Below are 18,880 nucleotides of genomic sequence, written 5' to 3' on the forward strand. Positions count from 1 at the left end.
TATTAACCTAAGCTGTAAACCTTCACTCATATATATAACCAGAGTGGTGACACACTGACACTCGGTTTCAGCAGCTGTATACTATGAACCCTGATTACCTTTTCCTGATAAGAGGTCATCATGACACACACACACACACACACACACACACACACACACACACACACACACACACACACACACACACACACACACACACACACACACACACACACACACACACACACACACACACACACACACACACACACACACACACACACACACACACACACACACAAAGAAATATTACTGGTTTAATTTAATTGTGAAACGTAATACAAAAATGCAAGATAGAACCAGTACAGAAAAATACACCACACTGATAACCAGCACTTTTTGTTTCAGTTTATATCATTGATGAGACATAGTAATTTGCAGTTGTAACCATCTGTGAGGGTCAAGCATACCATCAGCAGTCATTAGGTTGTATATAGAGTTCCATTATGTTGTGTTTGTAGCTTTCAAATGTTGTCCATCTTCTTGTGGTTTGTAGCACTAAGAGATCTCTCTAAAAGCCCTCTTCTCCACATACTTCACCTTGTGTCTCCTCTTGAACCTAAGAGAGTGGGGGAGGGAGAAGCAGAGAGAAGGATTTGTACATTTTAATCAATGAACACCTTATGAGGCAGTGCACTACTGTTGCCGTTTGATGAGATGTTATGTAAGAGTAAAGCAGAGTATCTTACTTGGCTCTTTCTCTGGGTTCGATCAGGTTCCTCTTCTGCAGACTCTTGAAGCGGTCCTTGAGGATGCTGCCCTCTGGCTGCGGAGTCGCAGCATTGCAAGAGGTGACAGGGAAGAGACAAGTCCAGACAAATCCGTGTGAGACGAGTGACACTGCTGTGACTCAATATGAAATCCCCACTCAAATTATAAAGTCCCATTCACACCACAAAGGCCGATTTAAGTATTATTCAGAGACATAATAGCTGGAGATAAGAGAGAAGAGCTTTCTACTGGCAATTAGATCAAATGAAGCTGTAATGATCCATGTAGGGAAAGTGGGTTGTTGCAGTATTAAGCTTTTTTCCACACATGGTTCCTGGTAAATTACTGGGATAACCTTTCAGGCACCGCTACTAATTTTCACTATTCACACATGCAGCCACATTTACAACATTTCTTTCTTGCGACTTTTCACACATGCTGGGCAATACTGAAATAGATGGGGCGAGGGACAGTGCAGCAGGTAGTGATAATGCAACATTTACGGATGCCAACCACCATAAAACTAAATAGAAGAAGAAGATTGGGCAGGGATGAATGTACATGAACGCAGCGGAAGACATCTCTTCTTATTTTCAGGATAAGGATGGAGGATAAGTAGGCTTTTTTTTGACAAGTGCAAATGTTTTTGTGATGTATTTCACATTAAACAAGTTCACGAGACAAGACATGGTGTCTGTGATCTACTTGAATCAGAATCACGCATTCGGTACATTAAAATAAATCTTTAGACTGTTGGATGCCCAACTGTCAAATAGGACTCCAGCAGAGTCTTGTGATTGGTTCAATTGCTCCGTCAGATGGACGTAACTCTAAGTGCTTTTCCTTGCAGTGGTTCTGCTTTCATTCACATCCCGCCTTAATAGCATTTTCCCTGATATGCTACTAAATCTAGAGGAGGGAAATTGGTGTTCCAGATTTCTCTGAATATCACACAACCCCATGCAGGAAATGTTCCTGCACGCTTCAGGGATAGACTGCATGTGTGAAAACTGTTTTGGGGAATAGGGTAAAGCTTTTAAAAAGGACAATACAGGGATAATACACCAACTAAATGAACCCAAAACTCATTACAGATAAAGACACTGTCAAAGTGGATGACACACTACAACAGATATTCAAATACCTTGAGTTGTCGCAGGGAGCCAGCCAGCTCGTCACTCAGCTTAACCTCCAGGTCCTGAGCTTGAAATCTGCAGATAAGGACAGAAAGCAACCATTTACCCATATGCACATAAACAGGAGCATCAGCATACTGCCCCCTGCTGAAATAAGAAGAGAAAAGCTTTCCACATCTACACATTTTGGGATTTAGTCAACAGAGACACAGTAGGTTATTCCAATTAGTTAAATTAACGAAGCAAAAATGAACAAAAACACAGTGACGACCATAACTTTTCTCAATCATAGAAGCTGGTTTTGTTTCCCCAGCAGATCAAAACATAATACTGGACAATGTGTTACATGTGTTTTAGAGCTTTTAGAAAGGCACTCGACTAATTTTACATGCAAAGGTCATCACAAAATGAAAAACTCAGCCTACGTGTAGTAGTATAGTTGTATAATATCTTCCTTGGCTCATAATTAAGGTTTCGAAAGTATAAGAAATGTCATAAAGGTGATCTCTGGAATGGTTCGAGTCCAAAAAATTCTTAATAGAAACTTTAAAAGTCCTTTTAAAGAATGGACTTTAAAAGGGTGAGGTGCATTTTGGGAGTTGTAGGATCCAGTGTTTTGGAGCTTAATCCAACAAATGTATGAAAAGTGTAGTACTAAATCATTCGAGTACGACTTTAATGTGGAAACAGGTGGGAGCAGAGTGTGAAGTGTGTACTTGAGTTTGCCGAGGCGTCTGGGCTGAGCTTTCTCTGCTTCCTTCTTGGCCAGGCGTTCTTTCTGATTGTCTTTGGTCGTCTGTTCCTGCTGTTTAATGGACGCTTTAATGGAGCGAAGCTGGAAAAGCTGCTGCCGCTGGTTATTGTACAGTCTGTTGGCCTGCCGCCGCTGCCACTGAAATGGGAAAAAAGAAGAGAAACGGTCAATGTGGAAATGAAAAGCACTGTTTTTTTGGTGTGCAGTTAAGGTTACATAACATTTTACTTTCTAAAGGAACTCATCCACAATCTAAAAACAACACTTCTGAGCTCTTGGCTTGATATTAATAAATGTGACATGAATAAATTTTGCACTGTTATGTTTGAAGAATCATATCATCAAATTACTGGAGTATATTCTTAGAAATGGGAGGTTTTCAAGAGTGGAATGCTTTCTATCATTAGAAACTAAATTCGCAATTCATTCACAGCCTCTATCATACCACTGCTCTTCATCATCATCATTATAACAGCCCAAATTTGTCTTTGAGTGATAACTTTAATGGTGAACATTTGAGCTAAAACATGCCTAAAGTTTATCTCTCTAAAATGTGCAAGTACCTTCAATTTTTCTGCCCTCTCTTTTCTCCTCTGTCTCTCAGTCTTCTTTTCTGCCACCGTGATGGCTCCCACAGACGCAATTTCCTCTTCCTCAATAGGAGCCGCTTCTTCTTCGTCGTCCTCCTCTACCAGGCCTTCCACCTGCTCCTGATAGATCGTCTCCTGCAGAACACGCAAACACATGTTACATAAAATCAGTAAGTTGTCTGCTGCACTGAGAATAAACCAAAACATGATGGAAGAGCTGAAGGGATCATCTGTACCTCTGTAGCTGTGTCTTCTCTGTTGACAGCCAGCTGTCTCTCTATTTTGTCTTCTGCCTTTTGTTTCTTTACCTCCACCTCATGGGCCTCCTGCAGCAAAGCCTGTAATCACCGAGTGAAGGAGGGAACAAGAGGAGAGAGGTTTAAGAAGTCGCACATGACAACAACTAACTCCCGGGACAAGGTCAGGCTGTACGAGCTGTAACAAATCTCCATTTCTTGCAGCCATCAGTATGTCTGTGGGGTGCAGGCGTGTGTGTTACCTGGTGGGAGAAAAAGTCTGGGTTGTAGGAACCTCCGGGAGCGATCACCTCCACAGCAGGCAGCACAGACGGCTTCTCATTCAACTTCTCTGGTCGCTAACAGAACAATGATACAGTTTAGTTATATATATATATACACACACACCTTCAAATATTAGTCTAACTACCACTGCTGTCACCTGATTTGATTAAATCAAATTGTATTAAAAAAACAAGGACTTTTAAATTAAAGCCGTCACTTAAACATCTTACAAACACATCATGGCCTTATCTTACCTTGACACGCTTCTTGCCAGTCTGTTGAAGGAACCATGCGTCTCCTACTTCTTTGGCTGTTTTACAAAGAAAAATAAATAAGCATTTACATGTGTTTCAGTATCAGCTGGTCCGGCACTTTGGTCCAGCCTCAAATATAATTTTGTACAGACATTCATGGTGTCTAGAAGATGAATCCTAGTGACTCTGGTGATCGCGTCTTTTCTACTGGCGTCACTGCGAGTGCCTAAAGTACAGCCTCACAGAGCTTTAGACTCTCAATCTTGTTTAATCTGAATTTTGGCCCACTCCATAACTACAGTGCACTACGGCATGGATTTGTTAAAATGTTTGTCATTACTTGTTTTCTGTACAACCTTCCCATTTGATTTGATTTGAGTTAAATAAGCCTGGAAAACAAACACTGTTGCAAAAGTCAATTTTCAAAACCATGACCATATTATGAAGTTTCCCATCAGTATTCTCCCTTTCAACATTTGGTTGGTGGGGCCTACATTGGGACGACTACACATGGATACACCAAGCCATGTGCACCGCAATGACCTCTCCAAACAAGACAACATCCACAAATGCATATAATAAAATAAAGCCCTGGTGCATTTTAGAAGATGATCACCATCAGTGATTAGTTTAGCAGAAAAATCTTAAAATGTGCACCCATTTGCACAAGAGCTGCACTATTAATTGTTATACAATCTTGTGCTGCCTGTAACATCCTATTTAAGTTTGTAGTGTATCCTCAGATCGCAGATGAGTGTTCACATAACAATTCATCTGAGCTCCATGTTGGTCTTCACATTGCCGTAATGGCAATACTGGGAGCGCAAGGATGGGATCATCACTGGACAGAGACAGAGACAGAGAGAGATAGAGAGAGAGAGAGACACACACACAATTCAACTCACGCTCTTGCCCCCATATGTCGTAATACTCTCTGTCTGGGTTGTTGTTAGCCTCTGTCACTGCCTTTTTGGTCGTCCTGTTGACCGGCTGTCTGTTCAGCAGCCGTTTCTGCCTCCGTGGCACCACACCTTTAGCTGCCAGCTGCTCGGCCTTCTGGGCAATGCGACGGAGTTTCTTGGCATTTGGTTGTTGGTAAGACAACACACTGAGGAGAAAGCAGAAAAAAGACAATTAGTTGATAATGTGAGGCAGGAGGAGGTGAAAGAAACGGGGTAGTGTGACATAAGATGGAGAGGAGTTGACACAAGAAATCAAGAGGAAGTGATGAAGCTCAAACACCAGCGACTAGCACACAGTTTAGATCCGTTTGATTTGAGACTGTCTACACTGCGGTTTGTGTTTAAATCCTCAGATCCCAGGACACTGTTTACACAACTGTCTCCTGAGCTCCTCTGTGTTGATCTTCACATTCCCATGAAGGAAATACTTGAAGCGCAAGGATGAGATCATCACTGGACACACACAGTTTTGAATCATTTAAGTAAATTAGCTCAAGGCTGATGTTTAAATATTTATTAAAAAAACAGATACGTCACATATAAATTTTCCCTAGATATGGTGAACCTCTCACTCTGTTCCTCCAATGCATTCAGCACATTAACTAATTACCGTCATATCCAATTATAGCCATTATTGAGTTTCATATTCTTGATTTTTGATACATCATATAATATGTGATCAAGGTAAAGAATGTCCTACAAGTTTGTTAACATGATAAATTAAATTAAAAGATAATGGGACAAATTCCATAATCAGCAGATTTATTGATTCAATTGATTTGGGACTATAAGTCTACTTTGTTCAATAAAATGTCAGAAAATGGTGACAAATGTCCATCACTGTTTCTCCCAAAGCCTGAGGTGCAACAGTCTATCATTAAAAATATAGTCAGAAAATATACACAATTTAAAAAACTGGAATACGCACACAAAAAAAAAACTTCTGAGAGGAAACTGGGGTCTGTATTTTCTGACAATGTCCTAACAGTTAAGAGTGAGTCTAGTTATAAAGGATAAAGGGTAAAGCACAAAGGACAATGATGGATACTGACTCTTTAGGCGGTGGGACGAGAGAGTCGTGCTGCAGGATCAGGTCTATCCTCAGAGGACCCCGCCTTTTCTTCCTCTTCCCCTCGACAGGTTCTTCTTCTTCTTTAATAAGAAAAAAACTGATCATTCAGACTGAACACAACACTCAACGTTACACACATATCCCTTTACAGAGAATGTCAGATAACCAGTAAGCACATGAAGAAATACAGAGGTTACATATCTGTACCAATCAAGAATTTATTCCAACTACTGATAGATACTTTATTATCCCAAAGGGGAATTAAAGTGTTACAGTAGCCAACAATGAGTTAAAAACAGTTCGTTAAAAAAGGTAAAGAAACATTTAGATAGAAACAGAGTGTAATTAAGCTGCCGAACTGAAAAACTGAACCTTTAACAGGACCAAAGTGGTAGACATAGGGTACTAAAATAATCTCTGACATGCTGATATCTAATGTTTTCAGCTAGCTACAGGCATTTATGTTAGTGTTTCACCACTTGGTGGCATTGCGCTTGGTCCCTATACAATAACTAAAGAAATAACTCAAATGTAAACAAAGCTATTTGAGGTAGTTTATTTAGTTGTTGTGTATTATTAGATATAATGGGTTCCAGGAAATGTGTATTTGGTGTTTAACACATGTGTATGACTACATATTTACCTTTTGGTTCAGCTCTCTGTGGCTGTCCAACATCCAAGAAGAACAAACTGTCATCTGGCTTCTCAGACAGGAGACCCCTGAAATACATCAGTAAGATTATGTTTTAGATTTAAAGTACAATTTGGGCAATTCACATGACACAATATATACACAACATCATGATATGAAATAAAAAAATTTATTTATTTAATTACTATTTGTATAGGGACAAGAAGATAGCATGAACTCACTCCACAGACTACAGCATTTACAGCCTAGGCTGGTTTGTCATGCACATCCCTAAACTGGCTTTTTAAAATACATAAAACTCAATAGTAAAATACACATGAAACTGCACAAGACTGAATACACATACATACGAGGCAGCACAAAACAAAAATGTGATTTAAAAAAACACAAGCGACTGATCACTCATGACTACATGGCTGGTCCCTCATTAAAAGCAGTTTGAGTTGAAATTGTTCCCAGTTAGGATCCATTGACTTCTGTGGGTTTATAGCTCCACATGTGGACCCCCCAAACAGAAAAAAAGCAGTCATACTTCCCAGCAGATGCTACTCATGTTACTGAAAACCTGAGAGGAACCCGCAGATCACTAAACACCTGAGGAGTCAAAACTTAACATATTTAACATCTTAAGAGAATGGCAGTTATGTTATCTTATTGGTGTCCTGTCCTGGATTTTAATAACTGGATAACAATTTATCAAAATAGGCTAGATAATTATAGATGCTTAAATGTTTGTGACCTACAAGTAACATAATCACTTATCACCGTAGAGTGAATGTAACTATTTACAGCATAATATGGCGAACATACTAACGAGCTTAGGTTTGCTTTTGCAGCTTTTCTCATCATTTAAACATGTTTCTTAAATATTTTTTAATGTTTTACAGACCAACAGAAAAACAGAGAAGGCCCTCAAGCTTCACCAGCTGACCAGCCTGGATTGAACCCAAACAAAGCATCTGTCCAAAGTTTGGATACAGGACAAAAGATGCGGGAAACATCCACAAAGTGACCCGCATAGAGCTGACCATTTTCTCACTAAGCCCCAGTTGAACTTTCAGCCAGTATCATGCTCTTCTTCATTCCCCACATGAGGCTCACTCACCCCGTGGTCCTCTCCTGGTGTCTGACGTCTTCTAAAAAGTCCTCCACATCATTAACGTCGATGTGTTTGTTCCAGTTTTTCTTTTTATTCTTGTTCACGCGTTTTCTGCGACCGCCGAGCAGCTCTGCGGTGTCCCGAGCGCCCTTTAAACCCAAAAAGCCAGGCTGAGAGGCCGCCACACGTTTTAGCCTCCTAGCAGCCATGTTGGAGGGTTAGGCAGAGGAAAAAACATAAAAAAACACTTGTCTTCTTCTTCTGCTACTTCAGTGTGGAGCAGCTGGTGGCGCCGCCTGCAGGTCAGACTGTGTAACTCCTGTTAAAAAGGTGAACATGTAAATAAAAGTTGAAACTTGTTTTCTGTCCATTCATCATTTTTATTTTGTTTTATTTTTTAACATAGTGATTATATTTATACATGTCTGAAAGATACAGGCAAAAACGAGAGGTAATTTTAATGGTGGTTTAAATGATCATTATGTATATATATTACATAATAAAATCACATTTAAAAAAAGGTGAATTCAGTATTAAAAGTCTAACAGGCTGAATGTCTCTCACTTTATAGTCTCAGTCCAGTACTGGCAGTGCTTTAGCTGCCTTTTTTCTTTCCAGGTAAAATACCATTAAAAAAAAAAAATTAAACTCGATAAAACCTTAACTAACAAATCTTTGAATAATCAAGGTTAAGATAAACTTGTTGCTCCCGTCTTGAACACAGAGTATGTTCATGTTGTTTATCATGTTGCTGCATGTGTGTAACATGTTTGTCCCAAATGCATCATGGGAAACGTGTCTCCTATTGCTTTCCTATGTTCTTTCCTTTTTTTCCTCCCTTCGTTTTATTGCGAGAACAACGCTTTAGAGACACTCAAGAATAAAATCCTCATTTAAAGCTGCAATCTTTCACTAACTTTTCAAAGGTAAGTATCACCATTTCTGTAAAAGTCCAGTCTATCATTTCATGTTAGGTTAGTTGTCGGATGGACGTGTTTTTTCGTTTATTTTCGATGAAAAAGAAAACGCAGAGCTATTATCTGCCTGCTCGGGGAGTCAGGGACCTAAAAAGCACTTGTGATCTGGTCGAATTTGACTCGGAAATGCGCCTAAAGTGAGGGGTCATCTGACAAAATATTGTTCACCAATTGATCCCCTGATATGTCTAGTGTCGTCTCCAAAAAGTATATCCCACTTTCATGCAGCGGTTTTTATACTCTTCGATCGTTTTTATCATCACCCTCTTCGTTTGCTACAACGATTTTTTCCTTCCCGTTTACATTCTTCTAGCCAGCAGCCAGCCATCATCTTTAGGTGTGTTAGTTTGTCGACACGAGACAGCCGGCGGGGGCGGTGTCGCTTGGTTTTCCTGTATAATAGCTCATTCTGAATAAAAAATCAAGGCTTGTGTGGAGCCGGGGCGCGCACTGTGAAGAAACGAGCGAACCCACGTTCAGTGCGCAAGGGGCGGTGTTTAACGGACGGATCATCACGCTGTGATTGGTCCAAAGGTCCACAACATCTCTCCCCTCTGGGTCGAATACAGAAGGTGATTGGCTTATGCGTGAAAAAGGTATTTGATGATTGGATGCCCTCGCTGTCAGTCATGTTACAGTCATTGCATAAGCTGCCTAGGAGACTGTTTGAAAACATTTTAGGCTCCTCATGAAGAATTATTTTGTAGCCGGCAAACTGAGAAGTAGTGTCCGTCATGTAGGTGTAAAGTTTTAAATCAGTGTAAATACACCTGTTTTTATCCTTCACTTCCTGTATTTATAAGCTATTTTACTCCACATTAGATATTAAAGTGTAGTTTTACTGAACTAAACTTTCCTATCTGCCCTCAGGTGATCTGAAGTAACCATGGCCCGTACCAAGCAGACTGCCCGTAAATCCACTGGAGGTAAAGCTCCGCGTAAGCAGCTGGCCACAAAGGCTGCCCGCAAGAGCGCCCCTTCCACTGGTGGTGTGAAGAAGCCTCATCGCTACAGGTGAGAGCCTCAAACCTCAAAGCACCCAGTGTGGCTGTATTGTTGCTTGCTCATTAATGTACCTGTACTACTGTGTGGCCAGTGTATATTGTGCAGGTGGACTGTAATTTGGAGAACATCCCTGGTGGAGCTGCGATTTCAAACACCTAAATAGTGAAACTTCAGTACATGTTGTCTCAAACATACACTTACCCTAGCAACAGTACTGAATGTGAAAGGTGACCATGTTTAAATGTGCACAAGGTTGGGAGGAATGAATTCTGGTATCTAAAAAGGTGAAAATACATTCATATAAAAGCAGATCCCTTGTAATAGTCTGCATATGATTTTTCCAGGCCTGGTACTGTGGCTCTGCGTGAGATCCGTCGTTATCAGAAGTCCACTGAGCTGCTGATCCGCAAGCTGCCCTTCCAGCGCCTGGTGAGAGAAATCGCCCAGGACTTCAAGACCGATCTGCGTTTCCAGAGTGCAGCCATCGGAGCTCTGCAGGTCAGCATACCTCAAAACAGAAAATTCTTAATCTGATATGTTTGTGTCATTCCACCTCTAAATATTTGACTCTGTCATCTGCAGGAGGCCAGCGAGGCTTACCTGGTGGGTCTGTTTGAGGACACCAACCTGTGCGCCATCCACGCCAAACGTGTCACCATCATGCCCAAAGACATCCAGCTGGCACGTCGTATCCGCGGGGAGCGTGCTTAAAATGTTTTCTGATTTATTATATGCTGTTCTCTTGTCCCATCACCTCTCTTTCCATCCTTTTCCTTCATCTATACTTAGTTAGTAGTTTGGTTTGAGGTTCTATATATATCATATGATTGTGATAACCGTAAATGTGTGATAATGTCTTCTTTGGTGCTACTAGTAGCAGAGTTTCTTCCTTAGAGGTATCTTCATGTAAGTTTGAAACATTGAATCACAGTTACACTCCTCACTTCTAACTAGCTAGCTCACAGGAATGCCTTGTAATCTCTATGAATAAGGTGTTTTTGCAAGCCAAGAATAGTGTGTGATTTGGAATGAGCATAGGAAATAGCATTAAGGCTGAGACATTTTCATCATCAGATGGACATATACATTGATATAATGGGTCTTCTGATTATTTTTTTAAATAGAAATTTGTTGTAAAAGTAGTAGTTTTTCTTTTCTTTTTTTACAGTAATGGTGTATTTCTACTGTTTAATGTATCAAAATCCAAACGTTTGATTCTGGTTGTCAATTACAAACGTCATTGTGCGATGATGACACTGCATGGTTTGACAGACTACAAGCGGCATATATGTAGCAGACCTATGCTGATCATATTATGATTTTCAGCCACGTTATTATGTCCAGGTAATGTTATGACTTTTTGTTCCTCTCTCAGGTTGATATGATAACCTATTTTTTTTCTACTGTGTTTATTTGATTTATGTTTTTTCGGTCATTTTTAAAAGCAAAATATTTGTACTCCGAAATTCACATACAAACATAATAAACAGATTCTTGTGGTTAAATGATGTGTCTGAGTGAATATATACATTGATTTACATTGAAGCCAACTTAATTAATAAATTGAAAATTAATTACAAATGTGAAGAGAGTGCCATTAATCCCCTAATTGATGCTCTTTTTTTGTTTTTGCTGTGATATTAAAGTTAATTTGGAATCTTGCAATTTTTTTATTTCCTTTTGAGATAAATAGAGTATGTTACCTTGTGCTTAAGAATATTGTGATTCACTATTTTATAAAAAAAAAAAAAAAAAAATGGACAAAATTAGTTTAAATTAATTAGTTACTAGTATAATATCCCTGAACACATTCTGTCAGATTTAATATTTTCTTAAAAAAATAAAATAAAATCCAGGAACACAAATTCTCTGCAACACCTTTTTTTATTGTAAATTAAATTCAAAACACTTATGTAAAACACTATTCATGATTTTTTTGTCTTTTAAATGAAGTTTAAAAAAAAAAAAAAACTAACTCGTCTAAAATAGTTAGAAAACAGCCAGCTTGGAAGAAACACCAAATCCTTTAAACCTCTTGTTTAATAAGTCGGTGTTTGTACTTTTTAGTTTTAGTGTAAACTGGACGCGCGGCTGCTGTTTGGAGTGTTTTTAAACGCCGTGACGACGAAGAAAGTGGTAAAAAAAGTTACTATTAGTGATAGTTTCCGCAGTTTCCAACACTGTTTTATAGCGCTGTAACCATTCATTAGATTAAAACAGTGAATCTGTTTAGAAATAGTTTGTTAAAAACCACTAAAGACTCGCATCGAGCAGTAAAAAGAGTCACAAAGTGAAAAGTAACCACAGAAATGTTATACACGCTGTTGCATTGTGGGGACAGATGATTGACGCGGCGGCCATTTTCCCGCTGGACGCTGCTTCCCATTGTGGATACGAAGAAGAAAATAAAGAGACAAGCGGAACATTTCTCACGACTTCTACTCACTTTCCCCCCCTAGGTAAGCCTCTTTACACACGCCATTCTGTGTGTGAATCAACTTTGTATTTTTCTGTAGTAATTTGTTCCGTTTCTGGGCTGATTTAACAGAGATAAAGCTGTTATTTTCCGTCGTGTGTGTGAAGATAACAAACACGGCTGAAGCGACGGTGAAATGCAGTCTTTCTTGCAGCCGTTCAGTGACGAGAAATTCGGTTTCAAATTATGCGCCGGTTCAGCTCGGTACTACGCAGCCGTTAGGGGCCGTTCAGCTTCCCGAAGCCTATCTATGAGTTCCTTGAAATGTCTGCTTTGTTGTTCTCTCATTTCCCGATACACTGGAACAGCGGTTATTCGTAAAATTGAAGTTGTTTAGGTGCTACTCCTTAGCTCTTCTGCCCTGGGTCTTTATCCCGTTTGCGCATCAAACCGCCGCCATCATCAGAGCGGGGTAGGCGGACCTAGCAACAGTGGAAGGCAGCTGTACAGCCCGCCCCATTTGAGCACTCCGCTTACTGATTGGCTGATATGTTATATTTATAGGAACGTATTGGTCTAGCAGCCAATAGCATCGTCGTTCATGTTTGATTGATGGTTGTCGGATAGAGAGCGACTTGTATGTTTACTAACCTGAAAGTTCACTTAGTTCAAGCTGCCTGTTAAAATTTAATAAGCCTTATATAATACGTATCCTTATTTGTCCCACACAACAGCAATGTCAACTTAAGATATAATTATCAGACTTTTAAAAATACAATAATGAGCACAATATTTTGCTATATGTATGTTAACCATGTTTGCATATTCAGTGTTAAGTAGACGATCAAAACGTTTTGGAGCATGTGCACATTAATCCAACCAAAGTCACTGATTTGTTTGTCCACCCCAATTTTTTTTCTCCCATCTTCTACAGGTGATCTGTAGTAGTCATGGCCCGTACCAAGCAGACTGCCCGTAAGTCCACTGGAGGCAAAGCCCCACGTAAACAGCTGGCCACAAAGGCTGCCCGCAAGAGCGCCCCTTCCACTGGTGGTGTGAAGAAGCCCCATCGCTACAGGTGAGACCAGCAAAAACAGCTCCCAGACAAATGGTTTCACTCTGACCTTGGCCAAAAGTATACTGTATGTCAAATCATTAGCATTACAATATTGGCAACAATCAGAAGGGGAAAAAACTGATAAATTGTTTCTATACATGAAAGGAGTGCGGAAAAAACTGTCATCAAACAAGCTGTAGGTACCCTGCTTTTTGTAGTGTGGTTTCAGGGCACTTTACGTAAGAAGAATTTTGTACAACCTGGTACTGTTTCCCCATATCCTCCCTACATGACAAAATGTTTCAATGTATTGTGAAGGCCTGGTACTGTGGCTCTGCGTGAGATCCGTCGTTATCAGAAGTCCACTGAGCTGCTGATCCGCAAGCTGCCCTTCCAGCGCCTGGTGAGAGAAATCGCCCAGGACTTCAAGACCGATCTGCGTTTCCAGAGTGCAGCCATTGGAGCTCTGCAGGTCAGTGTAAAGATGACACGCACACTATGGACTCATTGCTTACTAACTGATAATATTGTGAATCCCAAGCGCACTTTATATTGTACATGGTTACAATACTGTCAAAGCTGGGCAATTTTAAGAAAAGAATAAGAGCAGTACAATATACTGACTGAGTAAAAGAAAGTGTAATTACAATGTGAAACTATTAAAATCAATGTGCAGTATAATAATCAAGGTAAAAAGAAATTATGAAAGTAAATCAGTAACAACAATCAAGCTGACTGCATGTACACATCAAATATAACCACATGAACATTGGGAAATGTGCAAATTAGCATATATACAGTACAGATAGTGCAAAATGCATGGTGTATCCATATAAGCAGGTCTGCTGAAGGCTTTACTGTACATACACTGTACACAAAACTATGCAGATGCAGCTAGGACTTCACCTGAGTGTTACTTTAACTATCAGTGAATCTTATTTTTTAGAAATTAAGTTTTAAGAAAGTGTGAAAGTAAAGACATAATATGTTACTTAAGCCAAAAGTGACTGATCAATGAATCAGCTAATCATTTCAGATATGCTGACAAGTGTTGCTTGTTCTGTGTCCCTCATCTGCAGGAGGCCAGCGAGGCTTACCTGGTCGGTCTGTTTGAGGACACCAACCTGTGCGCCATCCACGCCAAACGTGTCACCATCATGCCCAAAGACATCCAGCTGGCACGTCGTATCCGTGGGGAGCGTGCTTAAACACTCTCTCCTCCTCCTCCTCCTGATCCTTTTCACCTCCTCCTGCCCTTCCTTCACCAGTCTGTCTATCCATCCCTCTGCCCCTCACCCGCTCCCCGCCTCCCTCTCTCCCTGTGTTAGTAGTGTGTAGAGGAAAACTGATTATATTATGAATAAAGTGTATAGTCGTGTTTTTCTTAGTGCTCTTGGCAGCAGACTTCTAGGATACTCTCTTTCTGTGCATGTATCGACTCTTTGGTGATGAGATCTCCTCAAGTACACACATCTCCTGGTTCGCACTGTTTCTACTCAGACACGCAGGTGAGGGCGAGAGGATGATGCGTAGATATAACAAGGAAAATAGACTAGAACAATGCAGACTTGGAGGGACAGACAGGAGGAGAGGATGGGTATTTGTCTGCTGGGGGACTCTTGTCTTCTCTACAGCAGGGTGCTACAAGAACTTACTTGTTCCTCTTCTCCTGCTTTCTATCCTCTACCAGCCTCCGCTGTCAAACATGCAGAGGTGACTGTTAGTCTCATCTCATTTGTAGGCCGGGGCTGGATTTTCTGTCCCTGAATGTGTCTGCGTGAGTGTTTGCTCTCATCACCACAGTAAATTGTATACAATCCATCAGCATCTTTGGAGAAGTTGATTTAAGATTACCATATTGATCATCGCTGTCATTCATCATGTTAGTTTTTTTTTCTTCCAAATAAGACTTACACATGGGATTTCTTTTTCACTGCAATCTATTTGTGGATGAGATGGAGATGGGGGGATGAATCAGATTAAAACAGAACAAAAACAAACAAAAAAAACAGATTTGAACTATTTTTTCTACTGAAATGTGGAGCTACTGAATCGTTCTGGCACCAAAGTTTAAATCCTCTTGTAGATGCTCTTTTCCTGACTGACAGAAGAGTTTCACCTCACCTGTTTTTGTGGTGTTCCAATTGGTTTTATCTAATTATTTTAGCCAAAGCTCGAGCGCTCAAGTATGGTGTCAGAGATACTTTTTTAACCGTGGCTCATTTTCTAATAAAGGACCTTTTTATAACAAAGGTTCATTAAGGTTTGTAATGTTCTCCAAAACCAAAAGATCTCAAGATTTTTTAAAACAAAGCAACTGATTAAAATGTGAAAATGTATCGTAAATCAGTGTTACATGACAAATAATAATGGTCATGTTTTCTGTAAACGTCCCCCCTTTGCCTCTATTTTTTCCTCCAGATCAGTTTGATCATCTGTGTACTGTTTCTCAGGTTGGCTCGTCACCCTTTTAACTTAATTTTTATTTTTTTGCTCAATTTGATTTTCTTTTTTGAAATGTTGAGGATGATGTTTCAATTAAACAATGTTTGTAATTTCCAGATTTGTCATATAAGGTGGTAATAAATGGATGTTACACACACTCCCTTGTCTCAGTGGTCGATACACTTGCTTTATAATTTCTTACTAAAAAAAGATGTTTTTTTTTATTATAGTAATCTATTTGTTAGATAAAAGCTTAAGCATGGTAATTGTTTTGATTGAGTTGGCTTTGAGGAAGACGATAATTTAGTAACAAACAGCATATTGACCCACACTGGACATATGTATATATTATATGTAGTATAACAAACACAAACATTAGAGATTCAAATATATATAGAAGTCATTGCTGTGACAGCAACAACCCAGGAAATGCAAAATCAGTGCTGTAAGATCAGTTTATTGCCCCTAGTTATTTTTTATTGTGAGGCTGAAGCAATAAACGTCACTATTTCCTGCTTTGGAAGAAATGGTACATGCCTCAACATGTTCACACATCAGGAAAAACCACTCTCGGATCACAAAAAGACATGTTTTCTTCTTAGGTTCTTTGACTGTCATATAACATGACCCATACGTATAGATGGAAAACAAAAGAGAAAAAAAAGCTAAGTATATATTCTTTGGCCTGTAAATAAATGATTTGGCACCTACAGTGAGCCCTCTCATGCTGCTGGCAGTTGTAACACTAGATGGCAGTAGAGCACCTTGTTTGTGTTGGTAAAATCAACTCTGGAGTGTACCTGCTGGCTGCTGCTGATGTTACAGTGTGTTTAAAGCTTGGAGTGAAGCAGGACAGCACTTATGTGCATTAGATGAAATAAATAATATATACTGATTACATAATATATGTAATCAGTCCTATAATGTATGTGTAAAATATGCACATTTTGACCTAACTTTTCACCTTAGACAGCGAAACACACAAACATGCACATGTATTATTCACATATCTCTGACCTTAGTCTTTAAATGACTTAAAATAGAAATTCTAAAAGGGATCTTGGCCTTTGCACATTTTTGTTTGATGTTAAAATATTACCTAGAAGTGACTTCTATGAATTCCCTGTTTCCCGTTTATGCTGACTGATATCACACACGCACATGAGAGACTCTGGCATTACAATTAATATCCCTTTCTGAGTTGACATCATTCCCCTCATTAGTGTTTCATTTCATCCTTCTACTTCCTTGATTAAAAGGGATAAAGCCATGCCCTCAGCCATATTCATTACAATGAAACACACATACACACACACACACACAAATACACACCCATGTCATGTGGCCTCAGTCATACTCATTACAATGAAACACACATAGACAAACAAACATCTAATCAAACACCAGCCTTTAATCCTGTTGTTTTGAATGGACGTCACAGCTATGGATGTATGGACAAAGACACACACATACACACACACACACACACACACACACACACACACACACACACACACACACACACACACACACACACACACACAATAAAGCAACAGTCAGGGTGAAGGACATCTGGAAAAGTGATTTTAAAATCGGTGTCACTTTGGATCCAAGGTTCAAATGTTATTAGTGAATCACAAATTTAATCATTCACAATGATCCAAATATTCAAAGGATAGAAGGTCCTGTACTTCTGTCAATCATCAATACAATAATATCCATCATCTAAGTGTTACAATAAATTACAATGGTGTTCTAATGTGAAACATATTGATTTATTAGCAAATACTCTTCTCTTCTCATCCTGTCTCAAATGCCTTAAATTAAATGATGTCATTCTTTGGGTTAAAAAGCAGCTAACCATTAACTAATCTAACAGAAATAAATGTCAGGATATCAAAGAACCATTTCTTTTAGACCAAGAAGAGTCAGGTTTTTTTATTTTAAAAAGAAGTCTGAAAAATTATGGATTATGATTATTGTATTTTCTTATTTAAGCACAAAATAAAAATATCTTTCCCACCAAGTTCTTGGTTTTACAAGTTTTAAGTAGCTGAAGTCTACTGTAGGAATACTATGATAAAATCACAACCTGGAGATCCAAATTTTATCTTTTATTTGCCACTATACTTCTAATTGCAACATGGACCTCTCATATTTTCTAATCTGTACATCTGGAGTTTATTTCACTAAAAACCTAGAGTGTGATGTGGCAGTATGATGATGTGAGCAGTCAGAAGCAGCACGGTGCTCTAAATACTGAGCATATAATGGACTATACATGTCCGTGTATCTAAAGAAGTTTGTGCATAGTTATTTTTTTTCTAATTTTATGTCTTTGTCCGTGTGTGTTTGTGTGTGTGCGCACGCGCACAACCGTGCGTTCACCTTCCCCAAGGTCTGCATAGTGGCGCTCCATCTGTGGCACTCAGGGGATTACAGCCAATCTGTCTGTCTGCCGCTCAAAGTGCTGACCGTCAGACCAGCACCAGATTAACACAGTGCTGGGATTGGTAGAGGGGGGTGAGGGGGAACAGCGGGTGGAGCATGGCTGAGGGTGAGGAGAGATGGAGAGATTGGGTGGTGGTGAGGGGGTGGCGGAGGGGAGGGGGCGGGGTGGATGGATGTTGAGGAAGAGAGATGTGTGTGTGTGTGTGTGTGTGTGTGTGTGTGTGTGTGTGTGTGTGTGTGTGTGTGTTAGGAAAGGTTGGGGGTTGCAGGGGGGCAGGTTGACAGGCAGACCCTCAGATTAGTACACAACTGGTACAATGTGTGTGTGTGTGTGTGTGTGTGTGTGTGTGTGTGTGTGTGTGTGTGTGTGTGTGTGTGTGTGTGTGTGTGTGTGTGTGTGTGTGTGTGTGTGTGTGTGTGTGTTTGGGAAGGAGGGAGAAGGGCTTATCATCATAAAGTAGCGAGAGACAGAAGGGAAGAAAGGATAGACGTATATAGTGGGTGCATTGATGGGGGGCCTTAGAGTTAACAGGAGACTCCAGAATGAGCAGGTCCAGAAAGAGTTCATGACTGAAACACTACACACTATGAGCGTATTTGGGTGGAGAAACAGAGATATTCACAGACAGGTGGATTGTAGAGCTACTAGCCCAGATGGATGCACCTTAACATGTAAATGTTTGAGCATTTATTGATTTCATGTGGAAACAGAAGCCAGAATCATAGTCTGTGTACAGTT

The 18,880-nt window shown here is 39.8% G+C and overlaps 3 protein-coding genes across 4 annotated transcripts; 2 read left to right on the plus strand and 1 right to left on the minus strand.

Annotated features, from left to right (window-relative positions):
- Positions 1-282: 282 nt before the first annotated feature.
- On the minus strand, positions 283-8,040 carry nop53 (NOP53 ribosome biogenesis factor). Of its 2 annotated transcripts, none has more exons than XM_062418965.1 (12): positions 7,797-8,040; positions 6,683-6,759; positions 6,020-6,116; positions 4,911-5,113; positions 4,006-4,061; positions 3,730-3,825; positions 3,467-3,568; positions 3,204-3,365; positions 2,603-2,778; positions 1,895-1,961; positions 729-805; positions 283-598 (listed from the first exon to the last, which is right to left on the minus strand). In XM_062418965.1, the coding sequence occupies exons 1-12, from the start codon at positions 7,997-7,999 to the stop codon at positions 538-540; spliced, it is 1,377 nt and encodes a 458-aa protein (XP_062274949.1). In that variant the 5' UTR covers positions 8,000-8,040; the 3' UTR covers positions 283-537. The 2 variants fall into 2 exon arrangements, with proteins under 2 accessions (XP_062274949.1, XP_062274948.1); XM_062418964.1 differs by having other exon boundaries at positions 6,020-6,119.
- Positions 8,041-8,617: 577 nt separating this feature from the next.
- LOC133980333 (histone H3.3A) lies at positions 8,618-11,277 on the plus strand. Its single transcript, XM_062419032.1, has 4 exons — positions 8,618-8,716; positions 9,638-9,781; positions 10,117-10,270; positions 10,355-11,277. The coding sequence occupies exons 2-4, from the start codon at positions 9,654-9,656 to the stop codon at positions 10,481-10,483; spliced, it is 411 nt and encodes a 136-aa protein (XP_062275016.1). The 5' UTR covers positions 8,618-8,716; positions 9,638-9,653; the 3' UTR covers positions 10,484-11,277.
- A 688-nt stretch (positions 11,278-11,965) lies between these two features.
- Positions 11,966-15,848, plus strand: LOC133980332 (histone H3.3A). Its single transcript, XM_062419031.1, has 4 exons — positions 11,966-12,231; positions 13,123-13,266; positions 13,564-13,717; positions 14,325-15,848. The coding sequence occupies exons 2-4, from the start codon at positions 13,139-13,141 to the stop codon at positions 14,451-14,453; spliced, it is 411 nt and encodes a 136-aa protein (XP_062275015.1). The 5' UTR covers positions 11,966-12,231; positions 13,123-13,138; the 3' UTR covers positions 14,454-15,848.
- The last annotated feature ends 3,032 nt before the right edge of the window (positions 15,849-18,880 follow it).

The sequence above is a fragment of the Scomber scombrus genome, chromosome 5 (genome assembly GCF_963691925.1).
Source record: "Scomber scombrus chromosome 5, fScoSco1.1, whole genome shotgun sequence".
NCBI lineage: Eukaryota > Metazoa > Chordata > Actinopteri > Scombriformes > Scombridae > Scomber > Scomber scombrus.

What these genes read in the sequence shown, in the direction of transcription:
- nop53 (XM_062418964.1), bottom strand. Translation starts at nt 7,999, where the DNA reads ATGGCTGCTAGGAGGCTAAAACGTGTGGCGGCCTCTCAGCCTGGCTTT. An exon ending in GAGAAGACACAGCTACAGAG is followed by an intron (nt 3,366 to 3,466) that starts GTACAGATGATC and finishes CGTGTTCTGCAG; the next exon opens with GAGACGATCTATCAGGAGCA. An exon ending in AGACGCCTCGGCAAACTCAA is followed by an intron (nt 1,962 to 2,602) that starts GTACACACTTCA and finishes CCTTATCTGCAG; the next exon opens with ATTTCAAGCTCAGGACCTGG.
- LOC133980332 (XM_062419031.1), top strand. Translation starts at nt 13,139, where the DNA reads ATGGCCCGTACCAAGCAGACTGCCCGTAAGTCCACTGGAGGCAAAGCC. An exon ending in AAGAAGCCCCATCGCTACAG is followed by an intron (nt 13,267 to 13,563) that starts GTGAGACCAGCA and finishes TGTATTGTGAAG; the next exon opens with GCCTGGTACTGTGGCTCTGC. An exon ending in CAGCCATTGGAGCTCTGCAG is followed by an intron (nt 13,718 to 14,324) that starts GTCAGTGTAAAG and finishes CCTCATCTGCAG; the next exon opens with GAGGCCAGCGAGGCTTACCT.
- LOC133980333 (XM_062419032.1), top strand. Translation starts at nt 9,654, where the DNA reads ATGGCCCGTACCAAGCAGACTGCCCGTAAATCCACTGGAGGTAAAGCT. An exon ending in AAGAAGCCTCATCGCTACAG is followed by an intron (nt 9,782 to 10,116) that starts GTGAGAGCCTCA and finishes TGATTTTTCCAG; the next exon opens with GCCTGGTACTGTGGCTCTGC. An exon ending in CAGCCATCGGAGCTCTGCAG is followed by an intron (nt 10,271 to 10,354) that starts GTCAGCATACCT and finishes TGTCATCTGCAG; the next exon opens with GAGGCCAGCGAGGCTTACCT.